Genomic DNA, 22,048 nt, shown 5'->3' with positions numbered 1-22,048 from the left:
GTCAGCCATTTTAGATGTAGTTTTAGTTTGTGTGTCAGCCTTTTTAGATGTAGTTTTAGTTTGTGTGTCAGCTATTTTAGATGTAGTTTTAGTTTGTGTGTCAGCCATTTTAGATGTAGTTTTAGTTTGTGTGTCAGCCATTTTAGATGTAGTTTTAGTTTGTGTGTCAGCCATTTTAGATGTAGTTTTAGTTTGTGTGTCAGCCATTTTAGATGTAGTTTTAGTTTGTGTGTCAGCTATTTTAGATGTAGTTTTAGTTTGTGTGTCAGCCATTTTAGATGTAGTTTTAGTTTGTGTGTCAGCCATTTTAGATGTAGTTTTAGTTTGTGTGTCAGCCATTTTAGATGTAGTTTTAGTTTGTGTGTCAGCCATTTTAGATGTAGTTTTAGTTTGTGTGTCAGCCATTTTAGATGTAGTTTTAGTTTGTGTGTCAGCCATTTTAGATGTAGTTTTAGTTTGTGTGTCAGCTATTTTAGATGTAGTTTTAGTTTGTGTGTCAGCCATTTTAGATGTAGTTTTAGTTTGTGTGTCAGCCATTTTAGATGTAGTTTTAGTTTGTGTGTCAGCCATTTTAGATGTAGTTTTAGTTTGTGTGTCAGCCATTTTAGATGAAGTTTTAGCCTTAAAATACCTTTTAGTTTCAGTTGCATTTTAGTCATCTCATCCTTGGTTAGTTTTAGTTTTTATCAGTCCTCTTAAACTCTGGACAACTTTAGTCTAGTTTTAGTTATTATCAGTCCTCAAGAGCGGCAACACAGATGAATGAATAACAGCACATAAAGCTTCGGATGTGATCGAAGCAAAACATGGCCAACATGAAATGAAGAGAGAGAGAGTAAACATGGTTTTGAGTTGAGGTTAGTTACAATGTAAGTAAGAGAGTAAACATTGTTTTGAGTTGAGGTTAGTTACAATGTAAGTAAGAGAGTAAACATGGTTTTGAGTTTAGGTTAGTTACAATGTAAGTAAGAGAGTAAACATGGTTTTGAGTTGAGGTTAGTTACAATGTAAGTAAGAGAGTAAACATGGTTTTGAGTTGAGGTTTGTTACAATGTAAGTAAGAGAGTAAACATTGTTTTGAGTTGAGGTTAGTTACAATGTAAGTAAGAGAGTAAACATTGTTTTGAGTTGAGGTTAGTTACAATGTAAGTAAGAGAGTAAACATGGTTTTGAGTTGAGGTTAGTTACAATGTAAGTAAGAGAGTAAACATGGTTTTGAGTTGAGGTTAGTTACAATGTAAGTAAGAGAGTAAACATGGTTTTGAGTTGAGGTTAGTTACAATGTAGGTAAGAGAGTAAACAAGGTTTCTAGTTGAGGTTACTTACAATGTAAGTAAGAGAGTAAACATGGTTTTGAGTTGAGGTTAGTTACAATGTAAGTAAGAGAGTAAACAAGGTTTCTAGTTGAGGTTAGTTACAAGTCCAGTGTCTTGGCTTCACATCCGTTCAAAAGACTGAAGAGTGACTGATGAGACCGCCTGGGAGCTGTGTGGGAGAGCCAGTCAGATCAGCTCAGTCAGATCACACAACTTTAATTCTGCCAATGAGAGGCCTACATTAAATATTCTGCATTAGGATTGGACAAAACGGATGAAAAGTAGATTCATGTCAAATTAAAATGTCCATTAGTCTAACGTGGAATTCTCGTCTCGTCACATTTTCATCGACTGAAATTAGAAGTAATGTGTTACAGTTATAGTTTTTTTCTCCAGGGCATCTGGTCTCGTCATCATCATAGTTTCAGTCAGGAAAAATAGGTTGTTGGCGAGTATTTTTCCTTGTAGTTATTGATGACAATATTAACACTGACACACACACACACACACACACACACAGCTTTGTTTTGGTGACATTTCAGGACTTTTTGTAGTGTAAAAATGTTTGACCGTTAAAAATCTTATTTTCTCTAAACCTAATCCTAGCATTAAACCTAACCTTAACCCCCAAAACCCTAACCCTAATCCTAAAACCCCTAACCCTAATCCTAAAAACCCTAACCCTAATCCTAAAACCCCTAACCCTAATCCTAAAACCCCTAACCCTAATCCTAAAACCCCTAAACCTAATCCTAAAACCCCTAAACCTAATCCTAAAACCCCTAACCCTAATCCTAAAACCCCTAAACCTAATCCTAAAACCCCTAACCCTAATCCTAAAACCCCTAAACCTAATCCTAAAACCCCTAACCCTAATCCTAAAACCCCTAACCCTAATCCTAAAACTACTAACCCGAATCCTAAAAACCCTAACCCTAATCCTAAAACCCCTAACCCTAATCCTAAAACCCCTAAACCCTAATCCTAAAACCCCTAACCCTAATCCTAAAACCCCTAAACCTAATCCTAAAACCCCTAACCCTAATCCTAAAACCCCTAAACCTAATCCTAAAACCCCTAAACCTAATCCTAAAACCCCTAAACCTAATCCTAAAACCCCTAAACCTAATCCTAAAACCCCTAACCCTAATCCTAAAACCCCTAAACCTAATCCTAAAACCCCTAACCCTAATCCTAAAACCCCTAAACCTTATCCTAAAACCCCTAAACCTAATCCTAAAACCCCTAAAACTAATCCTAAAACCCCTAACCCTAATCCTAAAACCCCTAAACCTAATCCTAAAACCCCTAACCCTAATCCTAAAACCCCTAACCCTAATCCTAAAACCCCTAAACCTAATCCTAAAACCCCTAACCCTAATCCTAAAACCCCTAAACCTAATCCTAAAACCCCTAACCCTAATCCTAAAACCCCTAAACCTAATCCTAAAACCCCTAACCCTAATCCTAAAACCCCTAAACCTAATCCTAAAACCCCTAACCCTAATCCTAAAACCCCTAACCCTAATCCTAAAACCCCTAACCCTAATCCTAAAACCCCTAAACCTAACTCTTAAGCATAAAATTGCGTTTGAACAAATTCAGGACCTGAAAAAAAAGTTTTTATTTTCCTTTTCAGGACATTAATATAAAATGTCAGGACATTGGTTTATTCGCACACACACAATTTTTTTAAAATATATATTTTTTTTTACACATGTAACCGAGAGTGAGTGTTAGCATGCTAGTGTGTTATTGTAACCGTCGTGAAATAGCTAGCTAGTTAGCGGGGTGCGCGCTAATAGCGTTTCAATCGTTGACGTCACTCGCTCTGAGGCCTTGAAGTAGTTGTTCCCCTTTACTCTGCAAGGGCCGCGGCTTTTGTGGAGCGATGGGTAACGATGCTTTGAGTGTGGGTGGTGTCGATGTGTGCAGAGGGTCCCTGGTTCGAGCCCAGGTAGGGGCTGTTACACACACGCACCCTCATTGTGTCTCCCCCTACAGGAGAAGTGCCATCAGTACTGGCCAGCAGAGCGTTCTGCCAGGTACCAGTACTTTGTGGTGGACCCCATGGCTGAGTACAACATGCCCCAGTACATCCTACGAGAGTTCAAAGTCACCGACGCCAGGGTGAGTGGGGGAGGGAGTGTTTGTGATCAGATATTTCTCACAACTGTTTTTGCTGAGTGAGTGAGTGAGTGTAAAACTGTGTGGTTTAATCAACCTGTGTTCTGATTGGTGGATTCTTTTTTTTCCAGGACGGCCAGTCTCGGACGGTTCGTCAGTTCCAGTTCACTGATTGGCCGGAGCAAGGAGTGCCAAAGTCAGGGGAGGGGTTCATTGATTTCATTGGCCAGGTGCACAAAACTAAAGAGCAGTTTGGCCAGGACGGACCAATCACGGTGCACTGTAGGTAAGGTCCCGCCTCCCTCAACGCCTCTTTAATCTGACTTGATGTCACCGAACTCCAGATGTGTGTTTTTTTGATATTGAAAATACAGGTACAAACATTGAACAAGCAGATTTTTATAAAGCACATGTTTAATAAAAACATAAAAATAGATATACACAGAACATATTTACATGTGGCGCTATTCACAGAGAAATGCATGAGGCACGGCAGCCATTTTGTGATCTTATCCGTGGTGTTGTCCTGTGTGGTCCGTCAGTGCTGGTGTGGGGAGGACAGGGGTCTTCATCACTCTGAGTATCGTTCTGGAGAGGATGAGATATGAAGGAGTAGTGGACATCTTCCAGACTGTCAAGATGCTGCGAACACAGAGACCTGCTACAGTTCAAACTGAGGTGAGATATTCAACTCTCAGTAATCCTAAAGTCAACTGTTTAGGTTTGGTGTGTGTCTGGAGAACGAGAACTACTACTTCTACTAGTAGCGTCTGTACTGTTGGGCCACATCTACAGAGATTGACCAGCCCAGCTACTGCTGCTGCTACTATTACTACTACTACTACCACTACTAATACTAATACTACTACCGCTACTAATACTATTACTACTTCCACTACTAATACTACTACTACTACTACTACTATTACTACTACTGATACTACTACTGATACTACTACTACTACTATTACTACTACTGATACTACTACTGATACTACTACTAGTACTACTACTACTACTACTATTACTACTACTACTACCACTACTAATACTACTACTACTACCACCACTGCTAATACTACCACTACTAATACTACTACTACTACTATTACTACTACTGATACTACTACTAGTACTACTACTACTACTACTACTGATACTATTACTACTACTACTACTAATACTACTACCACCACTACTAATACTACTACTACTAACTACTATTACTACTACTGATACTACTACTACTGTTACTACTACTACTGTTACTACTACTACTACTACTACAACTGATACTACTACTACTACTGTTACTACTACTACTGTTACTACTACTACTACTACTACTACTACTACTACTACTACTACTACTGTTACTACTGCTACTACTGCTACTACTACTACTACTGTTACTTCTACTGCTGATGCTGCTACTACTACTGCTATTACTACTGCTGCTGCTACTACTAGTACAACTGGTACTACTACTACTGATACTACTACTACTACTGCTACTACTACTACTGCTACTACTACAACTGCTACTACTACTACTACTGCTGATGCTGCTACTACTACTAATAGTACAACAGATACTACTACTACTGCTACTAGTACTGCTTCTGCTACTACTACTGCTACCACTACTGCTGCTACTACTACCACAAATGATACTACTACTACCACTACTACTACTACAACTGATACTACTACTACTGCTACTACTGCTGCTGCTACTACTACTACTACTACTACAACTGATACTACTACTACTGCTAATACAACTGCTTCTGCTACTACTGCTACTACTGCTACAACTGATACTACTACTACAACTGATATTACTACTACTGCTACTACCATTACTACTGCTACTACTACTACTACTACTGGTACTACTACTACTATTGCTGGTACTACTACTGCTACCACTACTACTACTACTACTACTACTACTACTACTACTACTGCTACTGCTACTACTGCTGCTACTACTACTACTACTGCTACTACTACTACTACTACTACTGCTGCTGCTACTACTACCACTACTGCTGCTACTACTACTACTACTACTACTAGTACAACTGCTAGTACTGCTACTGCTGCTACTGCTAATACTACTACTGCTACTACTACTGTGGCTGCTACTACTAGTAGTATATTGATGATGATTGTAATAGGTGTGTTGATGATGATGATGATTGTAATAGGTGTGTTGTTGTTGATGATTGTAATAGGTGTGTTGTTGTTGTTGTTGTTGATGATTGTAATAGGTGTGTTGTTGTTGATGATTGTAATAGGTGTGTTGTTGTTGTTGTTGATGATGATTGTAATAGGTGTGTTGTTGTTGATGATGATTGTAATAGGTATGATGTTGTTGTTGTTGATGATTATTGTAATAGGTATGATGTTGTTATTGTTGATGATGATTGTAATAGGTGTGTTGTTGTTGATTATGATTGTAATAGGTATGATGTTGTTGTTGTTGATGATGATTGTAATAGGTGTGTTGTTGTTGATGATGATTGTAATAGGTATGATGTTGTTGTTGTTGATGATGATTGTAATAGGTATGATGTTGATGATGATGATTGTAATAGGTATGATGTTGTTGTTGTTGATGATGATTGTAATAGGTATGATGTTGTTGTTGTTGATGATGATTGTAATAGGTATGATGTTGTTATTGTTGATGATGATTGTAATAGGTATGATGTTGTTGTTGTTGATGATTATTGTAATAGGTATGATGTTGTTATTGTTGATGATGATTGTAATAGGTGTGTTGTTGTTGATTATGATTGTAATAGGTATGATGTTGTTGTTGTTGATGATGATTGTAATAGGTGTGTTGTTGTTGATGATGATTGTAATAGGTATGATGTTGTTGTTGTTGATGATGATTGTAATAGGTATGATGTTGATGATGATGATTGTAATAGGTATGATGTTGTTGTTGTTGATGATGATTGTAATAGGTATGATGTTGTTGTTGTTGATGATGATTGTAATAGGTGTGTTGTTGTTGTTGTTGATGATGATTGTAATAGGTGTGTTGTTGTTGATTATGATTGTAATAGGTATGATGTTGTTGATGATGATTGTAATAGGTGTGTTGTTGTTGATGATGATTGTAATAGGTATGATGTTGTTGTTGTTGATGATGATTGTAATAGGTATGATGTTGTTGTTGTTGATGATTGTAATAGGTATGATGTTGATGATGATGATTGTAATAGGTATGATGTTGTTGTTGTTGATGATGATTGTAATAGGTATGATGTTGTTGTTGTTGATGATGATTGTAATAGGTATGATGTTGTTGTTGTTGATGATGATTGTAATAGGTATGATGTTGTTGTTGTTGATGATGATTGTAATAGGTATGATGTTGTTGTTGTTGATGATGATTGTAATAGGTATGATGTTGTTATTGTTGATGATGATTGTAATAGGTATGATGTTGTTGTTGTTGATGATGATTGTAATAGGTATGATGTTGTTGTTGTTGATGATGATTGTAATAGGTATGATGTTGTTGTTGTTGATGATGATTGTAATAGGTGTGTTGTTGTTGTTGATGATTATAATCGGTATGTTGTTGTTGTTGATGTTGATGATGATTGTAATCGGTATGTTGTTGTTGTTGTTGTTGATGATGATTGTAATAGGTGTGTTGTTGATGATGATGATTATAATAGGTATGATGTTGTTGTTGTTGATGATGATTGTAATAGGTATGATGTTGTTGTTGTTGATGATGATGATGATTGTAATCGGTATGTTGTTGTTGTTGTTGTTGATGATGATGATTGTAATAGGTGTGTTGTTGTTGATGATGATGATTGTAATAGGTGTGTTGTTGTTGTTGTTGATGATGATTGTAATAGGTATGATGTTGTTGTTGTTGATGATGATTGTAATAGGTATGATGTTGTTGTTGATGATGATTGTAATCAGTGTGTTGTTGTTGATGATGATGATTGTAATAGGTGTGTTGTTGTTGTTGTTGATGATGATTGTAATAGGTATGATGTTGTTGTTGTTGTTGATGATGATTGTAATAGGTATGATGTTGTTGTTGTTGATGATGATTGTAATAGGTATGATGTTGTTGTTGTTGTTGATGATGATTGTAATAGGTATGTTGTTGTTGTTGTTGTTGATGATTGTAATAGGTGTGTTGTTGTTGTTGTTGATGATGATTGTAATAGGTGTGTTGTTGTTGATCTGTTTGTTTCAGGACCAGTACCAGTTCTGTTACCGGGCCGGTCTGGAGTATCTGGGTAGCTTCGACCACTATGCAACATAATCCCTCCCTCTGGCCTACGTCCCAAACAACACCCTAACTCCCTGTGTCGTGCACTACTTTACACCACAGTGTATTCTCACTTCTTTGGCCCAGTGTTTACACTCAAAAGTAGTGCACCACTGATTAGTGCGCTACACAGGGAATAGGGGCCATTTGAGATTAGGCCTGCACCACCTCCAGAGGGCAGGGCACCCATGGCGCCACTCCTCCCCCAAAACGAGCACCTAAACTGAGCCATATTTGCGTGTCTGACCGGGGGATACCTCCAGACCCCAACCCAAACCCACTCACTACTCAGTCAGAAGTGCACTACTTTGTGCATTATATAGGGAATAAGGCACCATTTTGGACGCGAACTGGCACTACTTAACAATGGATTGAGGATTCAATGGATTGATAATGGAACAAGTCTTTACATGGTAAAGGTAGACAGTTAGGGGAACTCACTTCATTCACAGGGGAACAAGTCTTTACATGGTAAAGGTAGACAGTTAGGGGAACTCACTTCATTCACAGGGGAACAAGTCTTTACATGGTAAAGGTAGACGGTTAGGGGAACTCACTTCATTCACAGGGGAACAAGTCTTTACATGGTAAAGATAGACAGTTAGGGGAACAAGTCTTTACATGGCAAAGGTAGACAGTTAGGGGAACAAGTCTTTACATGGTAAAGATAGACAGTTAGGGGAACAAGTCTTTACATGGTAAAGATAGACAGTTAGGGGAACAAGTCTTTACATGGTAAAGGTAGACAGTTAGGGGAACAAGTCTTTACATGGTAAAGGTAGACAGTTAGGGGAACAAGTCTTTACATGGTAAAGATAGACAGTTAGGGGAACTCACTTCATTCACAGGGGAACAAGTCTTTACATGGTAAAGGTAGACAGTTAGGGGAACAAGTCTTTACATGGTAAAGATAGACAGTCAGGGGAACACGTCTTTACATGGTAAAGATAGACAGTCAGGGGAACAAGTGTTTACATGGTAAAGGTAGACAGTTAGGGGAACAAGTCTTTACATGGTAAAGGTAGACAGTTAGGGGAACAAGTCTTTACATGGTAAAGGTAGACAGTTAGGGGAACAAGTCTTTACATGGTAAAGATAGACAGTTAGAGGAACAAGTCTTTACATGGTAAAGGTAGACAGTCAGGGGAACAAGCAACACCCACCTGGATATGTACTGGACTACAGTAAGATGACAAACACAGCATCAAATCAACTTTGGACATTTTCTGTTATTTTTATCAAGAAAGTCCACTTTCTGTTTACCGTCAGGGACTGATTGATTGGACATTGTGGGGACGATGCAGAGAGACTTTTGACGAGTGGAACTGAAAGGAACAAACAGTATTAACGAAAAGAGACACCTTGGAATCATAGATCATGAAACACACCAGGAGGACCTTTCTTTGGTCCCCGGAGTGTTGTTTCAGGTGAATGAAGAAGGAGAGGAGGAGGAAGATGAGGAGGAGGAAGAGGAGGAGGAGGAAGAGGAGGAGGAGGAAGATATTTCTACAGTACTAAGTAATAATGAGCTTGATTCAATCAAATCCGCATTCCGGTATTTGTGCAGTAGTTGTTTAATTTACCCTTAGTCAAATGACACGACAGAATGGTTATAGAACCTACCACGGCCAGGTAGACTCCACTGACAGAATGGTTATAGGGGTGATGTAAACACCTACCACTGACAGGTACGGACAGGTAGACTCCACGGCCAGGTAGACTCCACGGCCAGGTAGACTCCACGTCCAGGTAGACTCCACGTCCAGGTAGACTCAACGGACAGGTAGACTCCACGGATTGGTAGACTCCACGGCCAGGTAGACTCCACTGACAGGTAGACTCCACGGCCAGGTAGACTCCACGGACAGGTAGACTCCACGAACAGGTAGACTCCACGGCCAGGTAGACTCCACGGCCAGGTAGACTCCACGGCCAGGTAGACTCCACTGACAGGTAGACTCCACGGCCAGGTAGACTCAACGGCCAGGTAGACTCCACGGCCAGGTAGACTCCACGGCCAGGTAGACTCCACTGACAGGTAGACTCCACGGCCAGGTAGACTCCACGGCCAGGTAGACGCCACGGACAGGTAGACTCCACGGACAGGTAGTCTCCACGGCCAGGTAGACTCCACGGACAGGTAGACTCCACGGACAGGTAGACTCCACGGACAGGTAGACTCCACGGCCAGGTAGACTCCACGGACAGGTAGACTCCACGGACAGGTAGACTCCACGGCCAGGTAGACCCCACTGACAGGTAGACTCCACGGCCAGGTAGACTCCACGGCCAGGTAGACCCCACGGACAGGTAGACCCCACGGCCAGGTAGACCCCACGGCCAGGTAGACCCCACGGACAGGTAGACCCCACGGCCAGGTAGACTCCACGGCCAGGTAGACTCCACGGCCAGGTAGACTCCACGGCCAGGTAGACTCCACTGACAGGTAGACTCCACGGACAGGTAGACTCCACGGCCAGGTAGACTCAGCTGACAGGTAGACTCCACGGCCAGGTAGACTCCACGGCCAGGTAGACTCCACGGCCAGGTAGACTCCACGGCCAGGTAGACTCCACGGCCAGGTAGACTCAGCTGACAGGTAGACTCCACGGCCAGGTAGACTCCACGGCCAGGTAGACTCAGCTGACAGGTAGACTCCACGGCCAGGTAGACTCCACGGCCAGGTAGACTCCACGGCCAGGTAGACTCCACGGCCAGGTAGACTCCACTGACAGGTAGACTCCACGGCCAGGTAGACTCAGCTGACAGGTAGACTCCACGGCCAGGTAGACTCCACGGCCAGGTAGACTCCACGGCCAGGTAGACTCCACGGCCAGGTAGACTCCACGGACAGGTAGACTCCACGGCCAGGTAGACTCCACGGACAGGTAGACTCCACGGACAGGTAGACTCCACGGCCAGGTAGACTCCACGGCCAGGTAGACTCCACGGCCAGGTAGACTCCACTGACAGGTAGACTCCACTGACAGGTAGACTCCACGGCCAGGTAGACTCCACAGCCAGGTAGACACCACGGCCAGGTAGACTCCACGGCCAGGTAGACTCCACAGCCAGGTAGACTCCACAGCCAGGTAGACACCACAGCCAGGTAGACTCCACGGCCAGGTAGACTCCACAGCCAGGTAGACTCCACGGCCAGGTAGACTCCACGGCCAGGTAGACTCCACGGACAGGTAGACTCCACGGCCAGGTAGACTCAGCTGACAGGTAGACTCCACGGCCAGGTAGACTCCACGGCCAGGTAGACTCCACGGCCAGGTAGACTCCACGGCCAGGTAGACTCCACGGACAGGTAGACTCCACGGCCAGGTAGACTCCACGGCCAGGTAGACTCCACGGACAGGTAGACTCCACGGCCAGGTAGACTCAGCTGACAGGTAGACCCCACGGCCAGGTAGACCCCACGGCCAGGTAGACCCCACGGACAGGTAGACCCCACGGCCAGGTAGACTCCACGGCCAGGTAGACTCCACGGCCAGGTAGACTCCACTGACAGGTAGACTCCACTGACAGGTAGACTCCACGGCCAGGTAGACTCCACAGCCAGGTAGACACCACGGCCAGGTAGACTCCACGGCCAGGTAGACTCCACAGCCAGGTAGACTCCACAGCCAGGTAGACACCACAGCCAGGTAGACTCCACGGCCAGGTAGACTCCACAGCCAGGTAGACTCCACGGCCAGGTAGACTCCACGGCCAGGTAGACTCCACGGACAGGTAGACTCCACGGCCAGGTAGACTCAGCTGACAGGTAGACTCCACGGCCAGGTAGACTCCACGGCCAGGTAGACTCCACGGCCAGGTAGACTCCACGGCCAGGTAGACTCCACGGACAGGTAGACTCCACGGCCAGGTAGACTCCACGGCCAGGTAGACTCCACGGACAGGTAGACTCCACGGCCAGGTAGACTCAGCTGACAGGTAGACCCCACGGCCAGGTAGACCCCACGGCCAGGTAGACCCCACGGACAGGTAGACCCCACGGCCAGGTAGACTCCACGGCCAGGTAGACTCCACGGCCAGGTAGACTCCACGGCCAGGTAGACTCCACGGCCAGGTAGACTCCACTGACAGGTAGACTCCACGGACAGGTAGACTCCACGGCCAGGTAGACTCAGCTGACAGGTAGACTCCACGGCCAGGTAGATGCTTCCAACTCACAGAAGTGTGGGTACGTGAAGACACTGTGTAAACATTTCTAAATGCAAGTTTGATTGAATACCTGCCTATGTGTCACTATTGAAGTGGAATTGGGAAAGGGGTTAAAAATCCCCACAGAGTTTAATAAACAACATCCATCTGGTTTTGTAGTACTATATAGATCTGTAAGTATCTTTTTTGGTTTTTACTACAGACTTGTGACTTTGTCTCGTCCTACGATGGCGACAAGGTCACAACAAATGTATTTTGTATTGTAGTTGTTTGTTTGTTGTTGTTGTTAAAGCTGTGTTACTGTTTTAATGTGTACAATCAAGCAAAGTCAAATGGTTTACAGTTGACTTTACACCCCGTTATCAACGTGTCACTCACTCCTCTGTCATGTTTGTGTTCCTGCAGTCTCTCTCTCTCTATTTAACTCTATCAATCCTTACTGGGTTGCTGGACTCTCGTCTTCTCATTATCTCATAATCATAAGTGGGGCTAGGAGTATTTCCTTTCCTGACCATGTGACCTGACCAGGAGAAACTCTAAACTCCTAGCCCTAATCCTAGGCCAATACATGGCAGCCATTTTGACATGGCGGCCATTTTGAATGACCAGGTACCAACTAAGTATGATACTGCTGCTATCAAAACACTCAACTTTTCCACCAGACAGTGATGTATACACTTTATACTAACCAGTGTATACTACAGTGTACTACTGTAGATACTAAACAGTGTGCTCCAGTGTATACTAACCAGTGTATACTACAGTGTACTCCAGTGTATACTAACCAGTGTATACTACAGTGTACTCCAGTGTATACTAACCAGTGTATACTACAGTGTATTCCTGTGTATACTAAACAGTGTATACTACAGTGTACTACTGTAGATACTAAACAGTGTATACTACAGTGTACTACTGTAGATACTAAACAGTGTACTCCAGTGTATACTAACCAGTGTATACTACAGTGTACTCCAGTGTATACTAACCAGTGCATACTACAGTGTACTCCAGTGTATACTAACCAGTGTATACTACAGTGTACTCCAGTGTATACTAACCAGTGTATACTACATACTAACGAGAAAGGCCCAGTTATGACAGAAACAGATGTATGCACATAAATTGCTAGATAGAAGCAAAGTATTTGTCCCAATAAGCTTCACTAAGAGATCTCTCAACGATGAAGGAAAAGAGGAATGGAGGGAGGGAAGGAGGGAGGGAGGGATGGGGAAAGGAGGGAGGGAGGGATGGGGAACAGAGGGAGGGAGGGATGGAGGGAGAGAGGGATTTAGGGATGGGGAAAGGAAAGAGGGAGGGATGGGGGGGAGGGAGGGAGGGATGGCGGGATGGGGAAAGGAAGGAGGGAGGGATGGGGAACGGAGGGAGGGATGGGGAAAGGAGGGAGGGATGGATGGGGGAAAGGAGGGAGGGAAGGAGGGAGGGAGGGATGGGGAACAGAGGGAAGGATGGGGAACAGAGGGAGGGATGGGGAAAGGAGGGAGGGAGGGATGGAGGAAAGGAGGGAGGGATGGAGGGAGGGATGGAGGAAAGGAGGGAGGGATGTGGAAAAGAGGGAGGGAGGGATGGAGGAAAGGAGGAAGGGATGGAGGAAAGGAGGGAGGGAGGGATGGAGGAAAGGAGGAAGGGATGGAGGAAAGGAGGGAGGGATGTGGAAAGGAGGGAGGGAGGGATGGTGAAAGGAGGGAGGGAGGGATGGAGGAAAGGAGGGAGGGATGGAGGAAAGGATGTGGAAAGGAGGGAGGGAGGGATGGAGGAAAGGAGGGGGGATGGAGGAAAGGAGGGAGGGATGGAGGAAAGGAGGGAGGGATGGAGGAAAGGAGGGGGGATGGAGGAAAGGAGGGAGGGATGGAGGAAAGGAGGGAGGGATGGAGGAAAGGAGGGAGGGATGGAGGAAAGGAGGGAGGGAGGGATGGATGGAGGGAAGGAGGGAGGGAGGGATGGATGGAGGGAAGGAGGGAGGAAAGGAGGGAGGGATGGGATGGGGAAAGGAGTGAGGGAGGGATGGAGGAAAGGAGTGAGGGAGGGATGGGCAAAGGAGGGAGGAAGGGATGGAGGAAAGGATGGAGGGATGGGGAAAGGAGGGAGGCAGGGATGGAGGAAAGGAGGGAGGGAGGGAGGAAAGGAGGGAGGGATGGAGGAAAGGAGGGGGGGATGGAGGAAAGGAGGGAGGGATGGAGGAAAGGAGGGAGGGTGAAGGTATTTTTCTTACTGGAATGCTCTGATTCAGATATATAAGCGTTCTCTCTCTGATTCAGTACTCGTGCAATAAGTATATGTGTGACTATTATATTTCTGTCAAGTGTCTCACTACTCAAGTTTCGCCGTATATAATGTTGACGGGGACCTATCTTTTCAGGCACCACGGTGTTATTTTGACTGATATTGAGACCTGCCCAATGAAACGTGTCCGTTTCAAGGACCTTTGACCCAGGAAATAGATACATTTTTGTCTTGTCATGGCACAAGTAGACGATGTCATCCTTTTGTGTGTATCACAGCAATGAATGAGCAAACAAATTGTAGTATTTCCAAACAGCATCAAATAAGTATTGTTAAGTTTAGACTGTATAGTGCCTTATAATGCTCGCCTATTTTGATAAAGTTTAAGTTGTTAGTAATAATTGTATGTTATGGTATGTATGTATGTTCACTGGAATGTTCATTGCCTGTGTAATGTAAAGGATTTAGTTGTTATGGTTGTTTTTAGTATGTTACGATATGTTATGGGAGTTTATGGAAGAGTCATTAAGGAACGGGGGGGGGGGGGGGGGGGGAGGTTCTGTTTTTCATTCACCACTTCTCTCATTCACCTTCATCTAGGCAACAAATGACCAGCCTAGTGTAATGTCTTTGGTTTAAACCCCATTATGGTCAGCAGCTAGCTAACCTAGTGTAATGTCTTTGGTTTAAACCCCATTATGGTCAGCAGCTAGCTAACCTAGTGTAATGTCTTAGGTTTAAACCCCACCATGGTCAACAGCTAGCCTAGTGTAATGTCTTTGGTTTAAACCCCACATCAGTCAACAGCTACCCTAGTGTAATGTCTTTGGTTTAAACCCCACAACAGTCAACAGCTAACCTAGTGTAATGTCTGGTTTAAACCCCACAACAGTCAACAGCTAACCTAGTGTAATGTCTTTGGTTTAAACCCCACAACAGTCAACAGCTAACCTAGTGTAATGTCTTTGGTTTAAACCCCAACATGGTCAACAGCTAACCTAGTGTAATGTCTTTAGTTTAAACCCCAACATGGTCAACAGCTAGCCTAGTGTAATGTCTTTGGTTTAAACCCCAACATGGTCACCAGCTAGCTAACCTAGTGTAATGTCTTTGGTTTAAACCCCAACATGGTCAACAGCTAGCCTAGTGTAATGTCTTTGGTTTAAACCCCAACATGGTCAACCGCTAACCTAGTGTAATGTCTTTGGTTTAAACCTCAACATGGTCAACAGCTAGCCTAGTGTAATGCCTTTGGTTTAAAACCCAACATGGTCAACAGCTAACCTAGTGTAATGTCTTTGGTTTAAACCCCACCATGGTCAGCAGCTAGCTAACCTAGTGTAATGTCTTTGGTTTAAACCCCACCATGGTCAGCAGCTAGCTAACCTAGTGTAATGTCTTTGGTTTAAACCCCACCATGGTCAGCAGCTAGCTAACCTAGTGTATGTCTTTGGTTTAAACCCCAACATGGTCAACAGCTAGCTAACCTAGTGTAATGTCTTTGGTTTAAACCCCACCATGGTCAGCAGCTAGCTAACCTAGTATAATGTCTTTGGTTTAAACCCCAACATGGTCACCAGCTAACCTAGTGTAATGTATTTGGTTTAAACCCCAACATGGTCAACAGCTAGCTAACCTAGTGTAATGTCTTTGGTTTAAACCCCACCATGGTCAGCAGCTAGCTAACCTAGTATAATGTCTTTGGTTTAAACCCCAACATGGTCACCAGCTAGCTAACCTAGTGTAATGTCTTTGGTTTAAACCCCAACATGGTCAACAGCTAACCTAGTGTAATGTCTTTGGTTTAAACCCCACAACAGTCAACAGCTAACCTAGTGTAATGTCTTTGGTTTAAACCCCACATCAGTCAACAGCTAACCTAGTGTAATGTCTTTGGTTTAAACCCCAACATGGTCACCAGCTAGCTAACCTAGTATAATGTATTTGGTTTAAACCCCAACATGGTCACCAGCTAGCTAACCTAGTGTAATGTCTTTGGTTTAAACCCCAACATGGTCAACAGCTAACCTAGTGTAATGTCTTTGGTTTAAACCCCAACATGGTCAACAGCTAGGACCTGAGATAAACCTCAGCATGGGATTTTAAAATAAGTGTTATCTGCACAAATCTGTTGATGAGAGTGGTTTTCTGCATCCCGTTGCACCCTATTCCTGATAGAGTGCACTACTTTTGACCAGGGGCCATAGGGCTCTGGTCTAAAGTAGTGCATTATATAGGGAATAGGGTGCCATAGGGCTCTGGTCTAAAGTAGTGCACTATATAGGGAATAGGGTGCCATTTGGGACCGAGGGGGTAGTGGCTCTTGGTATGTATTCTTGTATTCCCCTAGAGACTTCAATTTGACTCCTGTGAAAGTTGCCAATTCCAACAGAACCCCATTATGGGTTTGGCACAGACAGAGAGAGAGAGAAAAAAAAACCCAAGTCACAGTAATAACTTAGCTACACTTCTATATAAAGATACATGACAATGGCTTTTTACATGGTCTTCTGTTTGTAACTCTGGCCCCAGTCAAACCACCATGCTTGTGTTTTTTACATTCCATTCCAGTTGAAACCTCCCTTTTTTAATTGAAAGAAAACAGTGAAACTTCTTGTCTGACTGAGTCTGCATCCATCGCAGTATATTCTACATATGGGGACTAGGGTGCCATTTCAAACACATCCTGTGTTTAATTAGAATTACGTTGTCCGCCCCCCCCCCCAAAACCCCCCCCGGCTGTCGTTGGTCATGTGACAAAGCTCCGGTTCCTATTTTTTTACTCTCTACACACTGTCCTCTATGTACGACACAGAAAAAAAAGCATTGTTTTGGAACTCGCTCATTCATTCTTCACAACTTTGTATTGTTCCACCACCTCGCTGTACATCTTACAGTGACACGGATCGCCGGGGTGCGTCCCGAAAAATGACACCCTATTCTCTTTATTGTGCACTACTACCCATAGGCACAGGTCAAAAGTAGTGCACTATATAGGGTAATAGGGAGCCGTTTTGGGACGTAGACGGTTGTCTTTTTATATATGCATGGTATTGGTAGCCTACCAGGACTTTTGAGACGGTCCCTTGGCAAACACCTTGATGGGAAGATTTATCACTTTCTCTCTTTGTACTATGCACAGCTACTATACTACTACCACCTTGTTGATTCTGTTCAGACACGGGTTCAAATATACTTCAAGCGTTTGCTCTGGCCTGTCTGGAGTGCCAGATGGGCGGGGTTTGTGTTTTTTTTTTTGTGACTGTTCCATTGGTTCCGTTGCTCCAGGCAAGCTCAATCAAGCCCAGATACAGTATTTTGAAATTATTTCCCCATGTCTGATTCTGATATCGCTATCCCCCCAAACTATGTTACTTGAACTTATGTTTGTCAGATCAACTCTAGATGTTTACTACATTGTGTATATGTAAATAACACAGAACACGAAGAATAAAATCTACAAATAAAATAACTATTAAATAAATAAAAAACAGATTTTAATGAAAGCTTCTATCACGGTCACTTGTGTGTATTATGTCACCCTCTGGTCATGCTACCACTAAATAAAACTATAAACTATCACATAAATTAATAAATTAATTGTTATTTTCCCCCCCAAATGTATCATGTGGATGAATAAAACTGGAGTTTATTAAAATAAAGAAAGAGATACATTTTAAACAGAATATGACGTGTTAAAAAAGGAAATAATCAAATGACCTCCGAACAACCTGTACATGTAAACGGTTTTCTGTTTTGAGTGAAACAAGTGCTTTGCAATTTTTCTTCAGTTCCCTGCGGCGACACTGGAAAAAAAAAAGAGGTCTGTATGAAATTCTGTTCTTTGTCGACACAAGTTTTTTTTGTTACAAATAAACTCAAGTGAAAAAAAAAAAAATGTTGGTGCTTCTGCTTGTGTTTAGAGGTTAGTAATGATGTGTGACTGTCAGAGAGGACTACGAGAAAGAGGGAGAGAGAGAGAGAGAATGGACCAGCATGTTTCTTTGTTCATGACAGAATGTTGTTTATTAGTTACCACCTGCAGTATTTTTCACAATTCATGGTATTGGTAGCCTACCAGGACTTTTGAGACGGTCCCTTGGCAAACACCTTGATGGGGAAGATCTACTGTCCTGTAGGTTTACAGTCCAACCCTCTTCCTGGAGATCTACTGTCCTGTAGGTTATCAGTCCAACCCTCTTCCTGGAGATCTACTGTCCTGTAGGTTATCAGTCCAACCCTCTTCCTGGAGATCTACTGTCCTGTAGGTTTACAGTCCAACCCTCTTCCTGGAGATCTACTGTCCTGTAGGTTTACAGTCAAACCCTCTTCCTGGAGATCTACTGTCCTGTAGGTTATCAGTCCAACCCTCTTCCTGGAGATCTACTGTCCTGTAGGTTATCAGTCCAACCCTCTTCCTGGAGATCTACTGTCCTGTAGGTTATCAGTCCAACCCTCTTCCTGGAGATCTACTGTCCTGTAGGTTTTCAGTCCAACCCTCTTCCTGGAGATCTACTGTCCTGTAGGTTTTCAGTCCAACCCTCTTCCTGGAGATTTACTGTCCTGTAGGTTATCAGTCCAACCCTCTTCCTGGAGATCTACTGTCCTGTAGGTTATCAGTCCAACCCTCTTCCTGGAGATTTACTGTCCTGTAGGTTATCAGTCCAACCCTCTTCCTGGAGATCTACTGTCCTGTAGGTTATCAGTCCAACCCTCTTCCTGGAGATCTACTGTCCTGTAGGTTTTCAGTCCAACCCTCTTCCTGGAGATCTACTGTCCTGTAGGTTTTCAGTCCAACCCTCTTCCTGGAGATTTACTGTCCTGTAGGTTTACAGTCCAACCCTCTTCCTGGAGATCTACTGTCCTGTAGGTTATCAGTCCAACCCTCTTCCTGGAGATCTACTGTCCTGTAGGTTTTCCGTCCAACCCTCTTCCTGGAGATCTACTGTCCTGTAGGTTTTCAGTCCAACCCTCTTCCTGGAGATTTACTGTCCTGTATGTTTACAGTCCAACCCTCTTCCTGGAGATCTACTGTCCTGTAGGTTTTCAGTCCAACCCTCTTCCTGGAGATCTACTGTCCTGTAGGTTTTCAGTCCAACCCTCTTCCTGGAGATTTACTGTCCTGTAGGTTTACAGTCCAACCCTCTTCCTGGAGATCTACTGTCCTGTAGGTTATCAGTCCAACCCTCTTCCTGGAGATCTACTGTCCTGTAGGTTTTCAGTCCAACCCTCTTCCTGGAGATTTACTGTCCTGTAGGTTTACAGTCCAACCCTCTTCCTGGAGATCTACTGTCCTGTAGGTTTTCAGTCCAACCCTCTTCCTGGAGATCTACTGTCCTGTAGGTTTACAGTCCAACCCTCTTCCTGGAGATCTACTGTCCTGTAGGTTATCAGTCCAACCCTCTTCCTGGAGATTTACTGTCCTGTAGGTTTTCAGTCCAACCCTCTTCCTGGAGATCTACTGTCCTGTAGGTTTACAGTCCAACCCTCTTCCTGGAGATCTACTGTCCTGTAGGTTTACAGTCCAACCCTCTTCCTGGAGATTTACTGTCCAATTCTCCAAATGAAATATACAGCTGCTGTGATGTGCAGTGAAGTTGACTCTTCTGGGTGTTAGAGCTGATGTCTCGTAACCACGAGGTTGTGGGCTTCAACAATTATCATTGTCACCTATACCAGAAGAACTGGCTGTGATATCAGAGAGGTTGTGGGCTTCAACAATTATCATTGTCACCTATACCAGAAGAACTGGCTGTGATATCAGAGAGGTTGTGGGCTTCAACAATTATCATTGTCACCTATACCAGAAGAACTGGTTGTGATATCAGAGAGGTTGTGGGCTTCAACAATTATCATTGTCACCTATACCAGAAGAACTGGCTGTGATATCAGAGAGGTTGTGGGCTTCAACAATTATCATTGTCACCTATACCAGAAGAACTGGCTGTGATATCAGAGAGGTTGTGGGCTTCAACAATTATCATTGTCACCTATACCAGAAGAACTGGCTGTGATATCAGAGAGGTTGTGGGCTTCAACAATTATCATTGTCACCTATACCAGAAGAACTGGCTGTGATATCAGAGAGGTTGTGGGCTTCAACAATTATCATTGTCACCTATACCAGAAGAACTGGTTGTGATATCAGAGAGGTTGTGGGCTTCAACAATTATCATTGTCACCTATACCAGAAGAACTGGCTGTGATATCAGAGAGGTTGTGGGCTTCAACAATTATCATTGTCACCTATACCAGAAGAACTGGCTGTGATATCAGAGAGGTTGTGGGCTTCAACAATTATCATTGTCACCTATACCAGAAGAACTGGCTGTGATATCAGAGAGGTTGTGGGCTTCAACAATTATCATTGTCACCTATACCAGAAGAACTGGCTGTGATATCAGAGAGGTTGTGGGCTTCAACAATTATCATTGTCACCTATACCAGAAGAACTGGCTGTGATATCAGAGAGGTTGTGGGCTTCAACAATTATCATTGTCACCTATACCAGAAGAACTGGCTGTGATATCAGAGAGGTTGTGGGCTTCAACAATTATCATTGTCACCTATACCAGAAGAACTGGCTGTGATATCAGAGAGGTTGTGGGCTTCAACAATTATCATTGTCACCTATACCAGAAGAACTGGCTGTGATATCAGAGAGGTTGTGGGCTTCAACAATTATCATTGTCACCTATACCAGAAGAACTGGCTGTGATATCAGAGAGGTTGTGGGCTTCAACAATTATCATTGTCACCTATACCAGAAGAACTGGCTGTGATATCAGAGAGGTTGTGGGCTTCAACAATTATCATTGTCACATATACCAGAAGAACTGGCTGTGATATCAGAGAGGTTGTGGGCTTCAACAATTATCATTGTCACATATACCAGAAGAACTGGCTGTGATATCAGAGAGGTTGTGGGCTTCAACAATTATCATTGTCACATATACCAGAAGAACTGGCTGTGATATCAGAGAGGTTGTGGGCTTCAACAATTATCATTGTCACCTATACCAGAAGAACTGGCTGTGATATCAGAGAAGTTGTGGGCTTCAACAATTATCATTGTCACCTATACCAGAAGAACTGGCTGTGATATCAGAGAGGTTGTGGGCTTCAACAATTATCATTGTCACCTATACCAGAAGAACTGGCTGTGATATCAGAGAGGTTGTGGGCTTCAACAATTATCATTGTCACCTATACCAGAAGAACTGGCTGTGATATCAGAGAGGTTGTGGGCTTCAACAATTATCATTGTCACCTATACCAGAATAACTGGCTGTGATATCAGATAGGTTATGGGCTTGGGAAGGACACATTTTGAAGACAGTTGTTCTGAATGCTAGTTTGCAACGTTGCAGATAATGGAAGAAAAATTAGGAGGAAAAACTGCTGCCAACATACTAACTCAACTCTAGCCACTTTAATAATGGAAAAATTGATGTAATAAATGTCTCCACCGGGTCTCCATCCCTGATTTACACCGGGTCTCCATCCCTGATTTACACCGGGTCTCCATCCCTGATTTACACCGGGTCTCCATCCCTAATTTACACCGGGTCTCCATCCCTGATTTACACCGGGTCTCCATCCCTAATTTACACTGGGTCTCCATCACTAATTTACAACGGGTCTCCATCCCTGATTTACACCGGGTCTCCATCCCTGATTTACACCGGGTCTCCATCCCTGATTTACACCGGGTCTCCATCCCTAATTTACACCGGGTCTCCATCCCTGATTTACACCGGGTCTCCATCCCTAATTTACACTGGGTCTCCATCACTAATTTACAACGGGTCTCCATCCCTAATTTACACCGGGTCTCCATCCCTGATTTACACCGGGTCTCCATCCC

At 43.5% G+C, this 22,048-nt stretch overlaps 1 protein-coding gene across 1 annotated transcript in view; it reads left to right on the top strand.

The window, feature by feature from the left end:
• Positions 1 to 7,863, top strand: part of LOC139419150 (receptor-type tyrosine-protein phosphatase delta-like) — a 228,172-nt gene extending 220,309 nt beyond the window's left edge. Inside the window, exons 37-40 of the mRNA XM_071169124.1 lie at positions 3,321 to 3,446; positions 3,575 to 3,729; positions 3,986 to 4,121; positions 7,690 to 7,863. Coding sequence (XP_071025225.1) covers positions 3,321 to 3,446; positions 3,575 to 3,729; positions 3,986 to 4,121; positions 7,690 to 7,758 — 486 coding nt within the window. The 3' untranslated portion in view covers positions 7,759 to 7,863. The remainder of the gene's footprint in view (positions 1 to 3,320; positions 3,447 to 3,574; positions 3,730 to 3,985; positions 4,122 to 7,689) is intronic.
• The last annotated feature ends 14,185 nt before the right edge of the window (positions 7,864 to 22,048 follow it).

This window comes from Oncorhynchus clarkii, chromosome 10 (genome assembly GCF_045791955.1).
Source record: "Oncorhynchus clarkii lewisi isolate Uvic-CL-2024 chromosome 10, UVic_Ocla_1.0, whole genome shotgun sequence".
In the NCBI taxonomy this organism is placed as follows: domain Eukaryota; kingdom Metazoa; phylum Chordata; class Actinopteri; order Salmoniformes; family Salmonidae; genus Oncorhynchus; species Oncorhynchus clarkii.
This window is presented reverse-complemented; position numbering and strand designations above follow the sequence as displayed.